Source organism: Lissotriton helveticus, chromosome 2_1 (genome assembly GCF_964261635.1).
Source record: "Lissotriton helveticus chromosome 2_1, aLisHel1.1, whole genome shotgun sequence".
NCBI lineage: Eukaryota > Metazoa > Chordata > Amphibia > Caudata > Salamandridae > Lissotriton > Lissotriton helveticus.
Window position 1 is genome coordinate 11,423,665 of NC_136059.1, and position 15,679 is coordinate 11,439,343.

The following is a 15,679-nucleotide window of genomic DNA, read 5'->3' on the forward strand; positions in this document are numbered from 1 at the left end:
TGCCTGTATGTAATTGCGATGGTTATTCTTTGCAGGACACTCTACATTTCATGTTTTTTTGTAGTTTTCATGACTTGCCTAGGAAAAAATATATTATCCCACTACTTAAAAACAAGGGGTTTGTCCAAGTGAAACCAGCTCTTCTTCACCTTAAGCAGTTAGATTCCCCGCTAATTATGTTTGGTGTTGCAAATTTTCTGGTGGCTGCTTATCGTTTTAAAAAAACTTACCAAGAACAGACAACATAACATCTCTAGTGATAATTTATGAATTCACTGAAAAACTGTATTTTTTTAAATTATGTAAATATTTTAAATTGTTCAATTTTAAAACAGTATTATCAATTCACTGCAATTGTATTCCCCTGACTATGTTATTGTGCCTGTGTGCTTTTTATGATTTTTTATTAATCGAAATAAAGCTGACTTGACTACTACCCCTACACTATCCAACGCTTACCCTACTGTTGCACTATTTAGAGTGGGAATAGTAATTTTTACCCTCCTGCTATCCAACGCTTTCCCTACTGTTGCACTCAATGGAGTGGGAATAGTAATTTGTATCCCTACGCTATCCAACGCTTTCCCTACTGTTGCACTCTTTAAAGTGGGAATAGTAATTTTTACCTTCCCGCTACCCAACGCTTTCCCTACTATTGCACTCGCTGGAGTGGGAATAGTAATTTTTACCCCTACGCTATCCAATGCTTACCCTACTGTTGCAATCCCTGGAGTGAGAATAGTAATTTTTACCACTCCGCTATCCAACGCTTTCCCTACTGTTGCACTCTCTGGAGTGGGAATAGCAATTTTTACCCCTACGCTATCCAACGCTTCCCCTACTGTTGCACTTTCTGGAGTAGGAATAGTAATTTTTACCCCTATGCTATCCAATGCTTACCCTACTGTTGCAATCCCTGGAGTGAGAATAGTAATTTTTACCACTCCGCTATCCAACGCTTTCCCTACTGTTGCACTCTCTGGAGTGGGAATAGCAATTTTTACCCCTACGCTATCCAACGCTTCCCCTACTGTAGCACTCCCTGGAGTGGGAATAGTAATTGTTACCCTCCCGCTATCCAACGCTTTCCCTATTGTTGCACTCACTGGAGTGGGAATAGTAATATTTACCCCTACGCTATCCAACGCTTTCTCTACTGCTGCACTCAGTCGAGTAGTAATAGTAAATTTTACTGTCCCGCTAATCTACGGTAAAAATATTGTATATTTTTTATTAATATTATGTTTATATATATATATATATATATATATATATATATATATATATATATATATATATATATATATATATATATATATATATATATATATATGTATTTAAAAATTAAATCGTATGTTTATTTATTTTTAATTTAAATTTAATTTTTAGGATATTTAAGTATTTTATGTATGTTTAAGTTAATTATATTTAATATTTTATTATTTTTCAATTCATTTTAAGACTTTTAAAAAATTTGTTATTTTGACAATCTATATCTTTTACAACAATATTTTTGATTCAATATTTTTGCACTTACCTGTTTGGAGATAGGAGTTCGATATTTTTGTATTCTATATTTTGTACTCGATATTTTGCTACATCGATATTTGTGTTATCAATGTTATGTCAGTGATCCGCCCCAAATCTTGTTCACCTTGAAGGATACAGTGGTAGTGGGTCAGTATCAATAGGGTCTGAGAAAAAGAGCAAGAAGCCTAGTATGCAGCACTTCGCTTAGGATAGTTCAGTATAATGCAGGGCCCTGAACACAAAAATGGGTCAATTAATGGATGAATACATGCATGAGTGCAAGGATGAGTGAGTGCATGGATGCTAGTGAGTGATTTCATGGATGGATAGATGAGTGACTTCATAGATGAACATATTCATGCATTCAGTTCTAAGGAAGACCAACTGATATTGTATATATTTGTTGTGACTGGAAGGAATTAATTTGTTTGTTTCTAAGTCAGAGTATTTTTTGCCTGCCCATTATATATTTTAATCTCAATAATCCTTTTTGTTAGCATGACGTCCCTCAGTGCTGTAAGACTCATCTTTTCTTTTCTCCCTTAGGGTGAACAAATCCTTGGGCGAGGCGAGAAAGTAACAAAGAATCAGCGAGAAATATTAAGTCGCTTGTATGTTAGATATGGATCCCATAATGGGGCTACTTGCTATAAGGCTCCAGACTTATGGCGCCAGTACACCGGAATCGACAGCCCAACATTCTACATCCGTGTCATCAACGCAGATCAGTCGCAGATACAGCTGGTGTGTAATCATGGGGGTGAAGCCCCTGTCTGCCCCAACTATGGTGAGAATATAGTGTCAGTGTTTGAAAACACACTTTTGAAAAAGATCTACATAATATTCAGAATCTGAGTTGATTAACATGCATATCTTACTGAGATCAGGGTCCCAGGGGGGTACTCCCGTAACTGGTTCTTCATCCTGTGTTTCATCAAACATGTCTCTGTAGCAGTGATTTGGTGCTGGTGTCTGGTACATCCATGAAGCATCCCCAAATTGTCCTACTCCTTTTCATGCACAGTTGTAACCCTTGCAACCCACAGCCCATGACCCTCTCGAAGTTGTACCAAACTCTCCAAATTCTCAGGTAGTATTAATTGTAGTAGGAGACCCTCTGGAACTGGTAGTTTCTGTAACCCTCCTGTACTCCTCGAGGTTTCTTCATGGCTGCTTCCATAACTCTCCATCCCTTCCCTGGGCATTTGCTTGTGACAGCAAAGAAACTGGGACTTAGTAAAACAAAGAACTCACCTCACAAGCCTCCCACACTGCACTAAATTCGGCATACAGCAAATATACTGTTACAACTGAGTCAAAACTCTAAAATATTGAGGGATCCTTAGATAGTGACTCCCTCCTATAATAATTCAGTATCCCTTTAATGCAAACGCAACTAAGCATCTCATCCTCTCTACTCATAGACATGTCTAAGCAGTGGCTTTATTGTGTAGCCCTGGTATCCCTTGTCCGGCAACAATCACCACCATGGGCACCTTGATGTTAGTGGTGATTGTAAGGAACAGTGGTATTAGTTGAGGGGGTGGGTTCCACCTCGCCACCTCATGCCATAACCACAAAGTTTGTCAGTGTGATCCTCGGATGTCAGTAGATTAACATGAGCTCAGCCCCCTAGTAGTAAAGGAGGAGAGCACACAGGTTTAACTAAGATGCTATATGTAAAGTAGTTATGCAGTATCAAACAGTAATAAACCCAAAATTGTAATAAATAAATTGACACCTAAATAACAAAAATGCAATAGGTAGAACAGGAGATATGAATTAAAACATTTCTAGGGTCAAAATGGTATCAAAAAGTGTTAAGAAAGAGGTGTGGTGCAGCGGCTGACTCCAGAATATAGGGGCTCAGAGTTTGATCCCCGGTACCAGCGGGAGGTTTACCCAGCACCTTGTGACCCTGGGCAATAGCTCGCGTAATCTTCCCGACTACCCCCAGGGCCGGGATACCTCTCTGGAGGTAGCTGTACGCTTTTCAAATGCTGATATTATTATTATTATTAAGAGCTGATTGCGATCATCTGGTTGTGCTTGCATGGGTACGATTTAAGTCAGAGTCAAATTAAGAAGGATCAGTGTCAGAGACCAAGTTCATTCCAGTGGCGAGTTTAAACTTCAGGCTTAGGAGTCAATTACGATGATGTTCGGAAGGGCTCCAAATCGGATTCGGGTTTGCTGAATCAGTTCCAAAAGGCATTAGGACAGGTTGAGTATTTCAGATCCAAATCGTACAACTCTATGGATACAAAACGGTTGTTGGAATCTGTTTTTGGTGGCCTGTAGCAGGCCCTCCTACACCAGTGCCTTTCAAATCAGGCCCTTAGGGATATCCAAGGGACCCCCCTTTCAATCAATCAATCATTCAATGAGGGAAGTGTGAAGTGCACTACTCACCCGTGTGGTTCTCAAGGTGCTGGGGGTGCAGACCGGCCAGTTACAGAGCCAGGTCTCAAGGGTCTTCCTGAAGATGTGCAGAGCAGAGGTGCATCTGATGTTGATCAAAAGCTCATTCCAGGTCTTTGCCGCGATGTTTGAGAAGGCTCCTCCACCCATTCTGGCTCTGCAGATGAGCGGATTTTGGGCAAGGGCGGTGTTGGCAGATCGAAGGTTTCTCTTGGGTGCATGGAAGGAGATTCTTGCTTTGAGATATTTGGGTCCGGTATTATGGTGGCATTTGTAGAAGTGGGCGAGTATCTTGAAGGTTACTCTCTTCTCAACGGGAAGCCAGTAGAGGTCTTGCAGGTGTTGGGTGATGTAGGGTGCCAAGGAGGACTCTGGCTGCGCTGTTCTATAAGGTCTGGAGCTTGTGGAGCAGAGTTTTGTTGAACCCGGATTAGAGGGCCTTTCTATAGTCCAGTCTACTAGTTATGAGTGCGTGGGTGACAATCTTTCTTGATTCGTTGGGGATCAATTTGAAGGTCATGCAAAGGATGCAGAGGGTGCTGAAGCAGGTGGAGGAGACGGAGTTGATCTGTTGGGTCATGGTGAGGGACGAGTCAAGTATGATGCTGAGTTCCGGGTGTGGTCTGTGGGGATTGTGGGCTGCCGAGGGTGGTCGGGCACTATGTGTTATCCCATGCAGAGGTGTAGGGTCCAAGAAGCAGGACTTCTATCTTCTTTGAGTTAAGCTTCAGGCAGCTGCTGCTCATCCAGCCATACTTCATTCCTTCCTGGAAGCTGGGTCTGGTGGTGAGGGGGTCCTTAGAGAGTGAGAGGATGAGCTGGGTGGTATCAGCGTAGGATACTATGCTGAGTCCATGCTGTTTGATGATGGCGACGAGGGGAGCCATGTAGATGTTGTAGAGCATGGGGCTCAGCAGTTGATCTCTGTGGGTTCGGAGAGGAAGGGGGTAAGTCTGACTCTTTGGGTTCTGCCGGTGAGGAAGGAGCAGATCCAGTAGAGGGCGCATCCCTGAATGTTGGACTCATGGAGTCTAATGGTGAGATTGTGATGGGAGATGGTGTCAAAGGCTGTACATAGGTCAAGGAGGGTGCGGATGTCATCTGTAGCAGTGAGTAGGGCGGTGTTGGTGCTTTAGCTGCTGAGGAATCCGGATTGGGAGCGGTTGAGGATGGAGTTCTCTCTTCGATGAATTTCGTTAGTTGAAGATTGATGATCTTCTTGGTGACTTTGGCTGCAAAAGAGAGGAGAGAGATGGGTTGGTAGTTCTTGAGGTGCGTCGGGTCTGCTGAGGGCTTCCTGTGGAGGGGTTTGACTTCTGTGTGTTTCCAGTTGTCAGGGAATGTGACGGCTTTGAAGGTATCATTAATGGTGTGTGGAAGATGTGCAGGAGTCCGTGGGGGCTCCTGAGTGAATGCCTTTCATGGTCAATGTGGTGTCTGGAGTCCAGGAGGAGATGGCAGGCTGGCTGTCATTGCTGTGGGGAGGAGTGGGTTTGGTGTCTGTAGTCTGTTTGTTGAAGTTGTCATAGAGGGATCTTATTTTCAGTTGGAAGTTTGTTGCAGAGTTCCTGGGAGGGTGTGATGTCCATTGCTTTGCTAGGGAGGCTTGGTGATGAATGATGCTGAAGAGTTCTTTGGAGTTGCTGGTGTTGGCATGGATTTTGTTTCGAATGAAGGTATTTTTGGTGGATCTGACTAGTTGTTGGTATTCTGGTATGGTGTTCTTATAAATGGTGTAGTCCTCGAAGTTTTGCTGTTTCTCCAAATCTTTTTGAGATGTCTGCAGGTGCATCTGTATTCTTGGAGGTTGGCAAGGATCCAGGTGGCCTTCCTTGGGCGCTGTCTGTTGGGGTTGCGGAGGGGGTGAGTCGGTGCAGTTGGTGATCCTCCTGTAAAGGTCTTTGGCTGCGGAGTTAGTGTCGGTCGAAGTGGGGGGGCATTGTGGTTAAGAATGGAGGTGAGCTGCTCCTTGGTGACCTTGCTCCAGTTCCTTCGTGGAGGGTAGGGTGCAGGTTTGAGGGCAGTGTGTTTGTAGATGTGGGAGTGTACATAGTGGTGGTCTGTCCAAAGGGGTTGCGTTGTGTGGCTGAAGTGGATGTTGTTACCTCCTGTGAAGATGGGGTTCAAGGGTGTGTCCTGCCTTGTGTGTAGAGATGGTGACGAGTTGTTTCAATCTATGTTTGTAGAGGTTGTCCAGGAGAGTAGGGGAGTTGGGATCACTGAGATTTTCGAGGTGGAAGTTGATGTCCCCAATGAGTAGGTAGTCCATGGAGGGGATGGTATGGGGTGTGATGAGGTCGGCATTGGTGAATGTGGTTCAATGTCCCGGGGTCTGTAGTTGAGGGTGCAGCACAGGGTCATTCTAGGTATGGTCTGGATCTAGAAATGGAGGTGTTCGGTGTTGGACGGGGAGTCGCTCATAGTGGAGGTGGTGAGTCGGAAGGAGCTTTTGTGTGCAATGGCGAGTCCTCCTCCTGGGTGGTTATGGCGGTCCTTCCACTGGATCTTGAGACCATCGGGGATGGTGGTAGCGATGTTGGGGCGGAGTGGGATTGGTCCTTGTTTCCTTGAGGAAGGTGATGTTTGGTGAGAGGGTGTTGAGGAGGTTCCAGATCGCTACATCTTGTCTGTGCAGGGAGCGCATGTTGAATAGGATATAGCTGAGGGCTTTGGGGGTGCTGGCATTGGAAAAAGAACTGGCCGTGGGTGGTGTTTGGCATAAACAGCTTGAAGTTGTTGTTCCTTCTGGTGTTGAGTGCGAGGAGAGCAGCTGAGTCATAGCTGTGGGTGGTCGGAGATCCAGGGTCTCTGCCGCTTGTCACGGTTGGGCGCTAGTGGGCTTACCTTGGCACAGAGAGGCGCACCCGCTGCATGCGGTTGCTCAGCGGCCTCCATTAAGTAGGAAAAGTGGAGGAAAGTGCTGCTGGGAGGCGGGAGGGGGGAAATGGCAGGGGGAGGGGCTATGGGGACAGCAGAAATGGGAAGAGGGTGCCAAAAACGGGCATGGAGGAAAGAGACAAAGGGCACAGGTACACATATTAATAAAACAAAGAAAAATTAACAGAATTACAGAAAAAACAGATACAATGCACAATAACAAAAAGACAGATAAAAAGACAATAATGGGCACAAAACACACAGACAGACACTGCAGACCAGCAGACGTGCAAGTCTCTCTCACTGGACCACCAGGACTGAGGTGCAGGCAGGAGCTTGCAGGTTGCAGAGGGCCTGGAACACAAACCAGGAGAGAGCTGTAGGGGGCAAGGGCAGGCGTGACAACAGAGGTGCTGATTGGGCAAAAAGTGGGGACTCTGGCCACAGTGTGGCAGCACCTTGAGGTGCCTGTCATAGGATGCACAAATTTCCCCAGCCACTCCTTCCTTCAATGGGAGCCTGTGTTCTTGTTTGGATCACAGGCTGGCATTGAAAGCAATGAAAGTCCAACCGAATCGTATCCGGAAGCATCCAAATGCATCAAAATTGCTCGATCGGACTCCCCAGATCCAACCTATTTGGTTTGAATGCTTTATGGACGAGATCGTAAATGGCCCTTTAGCCTCTGGAATCAAAATAAAACTTCTCAGCATTCCGCAGGTTAGGGTCAAGGAATGCATCTCTTCATCAAATAGCCGCTGGATTTAAGCAAAGCTGTTGGCTTTTGTCAGGAAAATTGTGAGTGGCAGAAATTCTCATTTTTAGGCTTAGAGTAGGTACTCACCAGCTGGATACTTTTCACTCCTTCCACTAGTGAAGATTTCTACCTTCTGATTTTGTCACTATTTTAGAGCTCAGATTCTTCCAGCGGGGAAAGGCTGCTGGCTGCAGCTGAGAAGGGCTCCATTAGGCCGTATACCTTCTCTGCGCGGTCCCGCTAAATAGCATTTGCTGCTGATGGTAGCTTGTGAAACGTAAATCTTTGGCCCAGCTACAATACACCTACATCCAATCAGTTTTGCCAGTCGGTCCTAATCCCCCATCAGTTCTCAGTGCAAAAGTTGGCAAAACGTTTTCAGGTACCAGGTTTCATGTTTACTAAGGAGAAGTTCACATTGGCAACAGTCAAGGGTCCAAGACCTTGGGAACAGCATTCGGGGATCAGACATCGGTAGAGGGCAGCCACAGTAATCAGGGATGTCCAGTTGCAACAGATCAGCTGTGAATTGGGAAAAAGGCCTCTTGAAGCTTGTTGTGTCATTGTAGTCCAAACAGGAGGCCAGCCTCATGACCCTTGAAGTCAACTCCTGGGTACAAGAGGGAGCGTGTTGTGTAGTTCCTATATTTCCCATACAGGATCTGCGTATTTGGATAACATAAACTGTAGGATTGGTGGCAGACTGACTATGGACACCCCCACTAAGAATGTTAGCCTTTCTGTTTTAGCTAGCTCACAGTGCCACTAGAATCTCCTCTTATGGAGAGAGGCTAGTTCTTGGCAACCTCAGAACATGAAAATCCTGATCCCTCAGAATCATGGAAACAATTTACTACCTTTCGCTCAGTCACTCGTGCTCTCTTATTTGGTCACAGAGAGTTGCAAAGAAGAAACATTTGTGCTTGTTACAATAAGAAATGATTGCATAGTTGTTCTTCTGGTACAACCGTTCGACAGTAGCAGATATATCTGATTAGCAGCACAGTGAAAATATAAGGATAATACAGATCTACCATCTTGCAATAATCATGAATACATACATGAATATAAAATGCATGATAAAAAGAGAGTGAGTTCTCCTACAATGCCTGTCTAGATGTACGTTAGTGTACCTAGCATGCGAGTAGGTGTGAAGCCTAGAATCCCTCTAGGATTTAGTCTAACCCCATTACCTGAAGTGAGAGAGTGTGGGACCCCGTCCTGTTGTCGAGTTGGACACCCCGCAAGGGATGTTTTAGACCACTGTCAACTGGAGCATCGGCATGCAGGAGCCTTAGTGTCTCCGGTCAATGTGCCAACTGGCAAATCTCAGTCTCCTCTGTCTAACCCTAGTAAGAGTGCTGCATTCATACAGTAAGCATCTAGGGTTTCTTTGTCCCTTGTTTCTTGTAATAGCCATTTTGGGATTTGAGGATGACGCATGGGATGAACCTTGCACGTAGATATTATGCAGGTGGTGTAGCCTCTGTTTGGTTTCCAAGAACCCTTATGAATATTCATTCGTACAGTGTGAGTCTATTGATGAAGATATAGGGCGCTATTGTTCAGGGAAAAACCCTCCTTCTGCACCCAGGACTAGATCTAGGTAAAGATTCAATCCTAAAAGGCTTGTTACTGTGGAGTGTAAGGGTGGTAATGTAGGTGAAAGTGTATGATATTACCCAAGCCTATATTAGGGTACCTCTATGGAACATAAGACGAACAGGTCCATTTTTCAATGCTCTTCTCAGGTCACAGACAGCAGGTCCTGTCCTCTTCTGTTTTTTCAGTTCCAGACTCGATTTTACAAAGGTAATGTAAGTGCCACAATTATGCTCAGTTCCAGCTTGTGTCCAGGGAAATCCCTGGCCACTCCCTAACCAAAGGAATAAAGGTTCCCAGGGCTGACCCATCCACATTTGTCACTCTATGTGCGTTTTACTGTAAACAATCCCAGAGTGCCCCTCTCTGCCCAAAACCTACATGTCAGACCCTTTCTTTCCCTATGAAGAGCCCCCATGCCACTGTAGAGGTGTGGTGACGGAAATGAGCAAACTCTTCTCTGTGGTGGCTGAAAACGGGTTTTGCGGTCAGCTCTTCTCCACTGCACTTGGTGCCTGCCTGGCTAGGTGGAGAAAGGAAGGTGGAAGGCCTCGGTGTTAGCTACATCTGTTTGCTACTGGGCAGGGCCCTTTGAAGATAAATACATTTCCGAACACATCCCAGATGATCAGCCTGCTAAGGAAAGAAAACACCTACCTATATATTAAATATTAGAATTCATTTTCAAAAAATTAGTTAGGTTTAATATATGTTTTAACAAATATAACAAACTAACGTAATTAAAAAAAGCTAAACCCACATATATAACAATTTATATATATATTTTATATATATATATTTACTTTAAAACAATTAATAAAGTGTTTATTTTAATTTATTTTATAATTTTGAAATAATATAAAAAAATTAACAAATAAATATATATATTTTATTTAAATATATATATATAAATATATCTCGTTCCACTGCCAAGAAATTGACCAGACCAGCACTCTCAGTAGATTAAATCTCCTTCGATTTATTGCACAGTGAACAAACGTGTTTCAGCTTTTGCCTTCGTCAGTGTCGGCTGACGTCGGCGAGGCGGAAGTTAATAAAGGCAAATACAAATGACATAAAAAACGGACTGATAGTCCAAACCATAAGCGCCATCTTGTAATGGCAAAATCGTGAATAAACAAAATTAAATTAAATCTGTGTGCAGTACAAATATCTCCAGATTGATATACATGGGCACTCGAGGTTACTGTAATCACTAAAACATATTATGGTCATGTCATTCAGCCCTGGATCAATCAATCAATCAATCAAAGTATTTAAATAGCGCGCTACTCACCCGGAGGGTCTCAAGGCGCTTGGGGGGGGTCCGCTACTGCTCGAACAGCCATGTCTTGAGCTGCTTCCTGAAGGAGAGGTGGTCTTGGGTCAGACGTAGGTGGATGGGGAGGGAGTTCCAAGTCTTGGCTGCCAGGTAGGAGAAGGATCTTCCTCCCGCGGTGGCTCTTTGAATGCCTGGAACGGCGGCGAGGGCGTGGTTGGTCGATTGTAGCAAGCGGGTGGGAGTGTAGAAGGTCAGGCGGTTGTTGAGGTACCTGGGGCCCAGGTCGTGGAGGACCTTGTGTGCGTGGGTGAGGAGTCGGAACGTGATTCTCTTGCTGACGGGGAGCCTGTGCAGGTCTCTCAGGTGTCCGGAGATGTGGCTGTGTGGGGGGATGTCCAGGATGAGTCGTGCGGAGGCGTTCTGGATGCGTTGGAATCTTTTCTGTAGTTTGGCTATGGTTCCGGTGTAGAGGGTATTTCCGTAGTCCAGTCGGCTGGTGACGAGTGCCTGGGTGACCGTCTTCCTGGTTTCGGTGGGGATCCATCGGAAGATCTTTCGGAGCATGCGTAGGATGTTGAAACATGATGATGAGACGGCGTTGACTTGTCTGGTCATCGAGAGGGAGGAGTCCAGGATGAAGCCCAGGTTGTGTGCGTGGTCCGTTGGTTTGGGTGCGCTGCCCAGGGCATGGGGCCACCAGGAGTCGTCCCAGGCAGAGGGTGATGATGCAAGGATGAGGACTTCCGTCTTGTCTGAGTTCAGTTTCAGGCGGCTGTTCATCATCCACTCGGCTACGTCTTTCATCCCTTTGTGTAGGTTGGTTATGGCGGTGGCTGGGTTGTTGGTGAGGGAGAGGATCAGCCTGGGTGTCGTCGGCGTACGAGATGATGGTGAGGTTGTGCTGGCGTGCGATGGCTGCGAGGGGGCTCATGTAGATGTTGAAGAGGGTGGGGCTAAGTGATGATCCTTGTGGTACGCCGCAGATGACTTCGGTGGCCACGGATCTGAACGGGGGGAGGCGGACTCTCTGGGTTCTTCTGGCGAGGAACGAGATGATCCACTCCAGTGCTTTCTCTTGGATTCCGATGTTGCTGAGGTGCTGCACTAGGGTGCGGTGGCAGACAGTATCGAACGCTGCGGAGACGTCCAGGAGGATGAGGGCTGCTGTTTCCCCATTGTCGAGCAGGGCTCGGATGTCATCAGTGGCTGCGATGAGGGCGGTCTCGGTGCTGTGGTTTGCTCAGAAGCCGGACTGCGAGTGGTCAAGGGATTCGTTCGTCTCGAGGAAGGCGGTCTTCTCGATGACTTTGGCAGGAAAAGGGAGGAGCGAGATGGGACGGTAGTTCTTGAGGTCGTTGGGGTCTGCTGATGGTTTCTTCAGGAGGGCGCTGAGTTCGGCATGCTTCCAGCTCTCCGGGAAGGTGGCGGTGTTGAAGGAGCAGTTGATGATGTCCCGGAGTTGGGGTGCGATGGCGGAGTCGGCCTTGTTGAAGACGTGGTGGGGGCATGAGTCGGTTGGTGATCCGGAGTGGATGGTGTTCATCGTGTGGATGGTGTCTTCGGTGCTGACCGGGGTCCAGGCGCGGAGGGTGGTGGTGGGGGCGTTGGTTCGGTGGTTGGGGGCATGGTCTGTGCGCCGAAGCTGTTGTGTATGTCGGCGATCTTGCTGTGAAAGAAAGATGCGAGTGAGTCGCAGAGGTCTTGTGAGGGAGTGATGTCGTTGTTTCCGGAGCTGGGTTTGGAGAGCTCTTTGACGATGCTGAAGAGTTCTTGCTGTTGTGTGCGTTGTTGTCTAGTCGTTCCTTGAATGCTGTCTTCCTGGTGGTTTAGATCAGCTGGTAGTGTTTGCGGGAGGCGTGCTTGAGGGAGGTCATGTTGTCTGTAGTCAGGGTTTTTCGCCAGGCTTTCTCGAGGGTGCGGCAGTTCTCTTGGAGTTCTTGAGGTCGTCGTTGAACCAGGAGGCTTTCTTGCTGCCGGACCTGCTGGGATGGTTTTTCAGAGGTGCGAGGTCATCAGCGCAGTTGGTGATCCACTGTGTGAGGTTGTTGGCTGCCTGGTTGGGGTCCGTTGAGCTGGCGGGAGGGTTCTGGCTCAGTGATGTGGTGAGCTGGTCGGTGGTGATCTTGTTCCAGCTCCTGCGGGGAACCTGTTGCTGGTGGTGGTGAGTCGTGGTCCTTCTGAAGCTGAAGTGGACGCAGCTGTGGTCTGTCCAGTGGAGTTCGGTGGAGTGGCTGAAGGAGATGTACTTGCTGGAATAGAAGCGTGTGACTGGCGTAGTGGGTGGGGGTGTTCACCAGTTGCTTGAGTCCGAGGTTGGCGAGGTTGTCCAGCAGGGTGGTGGTGTTGTTGTCGTTGTTGCTCTCCAGGTGGAAGTTGAGGTCCCCTAGGAGGATGTAGTCTGCAGAGGGGATGGCGTGCGGGCTAATGAAGTCCGTGATGTCTTCGCTGAATTGGGTGCGTGGTCCCGGGGATCTGTAGATGAGGGTACCTCTGAGGGTGGTCTTTGGGTCGGGGTGTATCTGGAAGTGAAGATGTTCGGCGGCTGTGAGGTTGTCGTCGGAGTTGGTCGTTGGATGGGCAATTTATAACCAGAATTCATAGATCACCTCGAATAACATTATAGACCTCCCCGTATTACGTTCTGGTGTGTACTTAAAATTTGTATTCACATAGCCACTGTCTTCGACATAACACGTACTGGGGATTACAAGATCCGGTATGTACGATGGTACAATATCTCAATCAAGCCCTGGATGGGCCAGTAGTGAAGAATTTAAACACCAATACTTATTCATTCAATCAAAAGCTCCAGCTCGCTATTTACTAGATGATTATTAAAGGATCCCCTCCCTAGTCGTTCAGTTCAGGCAAAATTCATTAATACATTTCTCACATTAACTCATGGTACTCTCCCTGACACTGCTGCTGATCATGGTTAAAATAGAGGTGGATTTATGAATGAGATATGAGTTCCTCCCCCGCATTAAGGCCCTTTGGTGATTTTGGCTGGAGTTTGATTATATATCTGGACTCCAGACGTCTTAGCCTTTTCTTGAAGTCCCCCCCCTTATATCAGGCGGGATGCAATCCAAACAGAAGAAGGATAAAAGATTTCTATCACTATTGTGATGGGTAGCATAGTGTCGGGCCACAGGGTAGTTCTCTTCTTTATTGATGATGGCCCGTTGGTGTTCCAATACTCGTTTCTTTACTGCATTCCCTGTGCTGCCCATATAACGGTAGCCGCAAGGGCATTCCAGGCAGTATACTACCCAGGCCATGGAACAGGTCATAAATTTAGAGATAAAACAACCGCAAAGGTGCACCACTAGAAACAAGAAATAGGTGCAAATGATATGAACACAAAAAAGAATTTTTTTAAAGAGATGTTGATATTCTTCTAGTAATCTTTATTTTCAATTTTCAGAACAACGTACAGCCGACGCGTTTCGTCCCAAGCGGGGACTTCTTCAGGGCTGTCGGTAAAAACGTACATACAATCAATTTATAGGATATATACATAAGTTTACAAACATTAAAACATCATAGAAAATTACAAACAGTTTAAAAAGCTACAAGATAGACATTGAGCTTGTGCATCAATAATTAAAAGTATAAGCCCTAAAGATGGTCAAGGGCCTATATGTACATGAAAAGATATATACAAACATATTTTCATTATTTACACTGACAAGGAAATGTTCCCTGGGCGGTGGCTAAACGTTTATAAAAAGCAAGTAGATATTGAATATAACACTGGAAATCCAGTGACAGTGCGCTACCATAACCCAAGGTATATCTACTGAACCAATTTTTATGTAAAGGGATTCTCAAGGCAAAGAAAACGAGAAGAAAAAAGGTAGAAAGACAGAAAGAGACAGACCAGAAATGAAACACAGGTGATGTGAACGGGTTGTCTTATGGTGTGTGCAAAGTTTATTAATCGTAAGGTCTAACCAGAAGTTTAGCTCGACTGACTGAAGGGAGAGAGAATAGGGAACAATGGATCCGGCTAAGGGATAGGGGGAAAACAGTCTTAGAATCCCATTATTCCATAAAGGACCAAATATTCAGTTACCTTTTTTAATCGTGGTTTGTCACTTTCAGAGCAAGTGTACATATAACAAGTCCGGAGAACGTCTTCCCAGACTCAGTATCCCAATGTGCAAGATGGTATATATATTTTCATCTAGATTGGAACAATCAAGATTGAACCTCCAGGAATAAAGGGAAAGGAGAGACAAAATCAGCTTGTGTAACTAGCAAGATGACGGAGAGGCTAGGATGCTTTTCTGGATTGAAATAGAATACTAAGATGGGGATACCCTAACGCTGAGACGCAAGACCAGAAAAATATAACAACTTACTGTGGAGTTTTAATTAATGAGGACAAGGATTTGCAGGATTCCTAAATAATAGACCGGGTTGGTCTCACAACCTTAATAAGTATATAACTCTTTTCATGTTCTAAAAGACATAACAAAAAAAGAAAAAAACCATTTTCATTAGAGGATATGCAGTTTCCATGGGTTTCCATACCCAACGGACATATGAATTACAAGATATGTCCAGGTAGGATAGTTTAGACTAAAAGAGGAAAAGGGGAGTGTAGTATTTACAACAGATTGTTTACCTGTAATATTTTACGGAATTCCAAGGACAAGTGGTCCTGTATGTCCCTGGGAAGAGGATGTGGGCACTGAGTTCCAGTAGGCCTGCCAAGTGAATAGCAAAGAGATAGGGTGCTGGCTGTTAGAACGATGTGAGCTGAAGGGATCATGGATCTTTATTGAATGCCCATCAATCTGTCTAAACCCATACTTTGCTTGACCATACCTTACTGAGCTAGGCAGATAATATATTTCCTATAGGGGAAATTAAAACCCTTGTCTGTAAGTGAATATTGAAAGAACGCTCTACCTATTTGTAAGAGTGTAGAGCAACAATTATGATGGCTTCCCCATTGTGTGTCCAAGGGGTATTAAATGAACGCTCTACCTGTTTGTAGGAGTGTAGAGCAATAATTATCAAGGCTTCCCTATTTTGTGTCCAAGGGGGAGCTATACGTATATTAGTATTTCGAGCACTTGATAACTGGTATCTGTTAAGTATAAAGACATTCAGAACCATTGACAGCTTTGGATCATGAATGTAAAGTAAACCCACAAAATGTATAAACTTTGAAAATGAAGAAAATGACCCTGGGGGTA

The 15,679-nt window shown here is 45.4% G+C and overlaps 1 protein-coding gene across 1 annotated transcript in view; it reads left to right on the forward strand.

Moving 5' to 3' along the window:
* The window catches only part of LOC144819165 (uncharacterized), a 285,622-nt gene that overhangs the window by 168,427 nt on the left and 101,516 nt on the right, over positions 1-15,679 (forward strand). Inside the window, exon 3 of the mRNA XM_078677137.1 lies at positions 2,077-2,317. Coding sequence (XP_078533263.1) covers positions 2,077-2,317 — 241 coding nt within the window. The remainder of the gene's footprint in view (positions 1-2,076; positions 2,318-15,679) is intronic.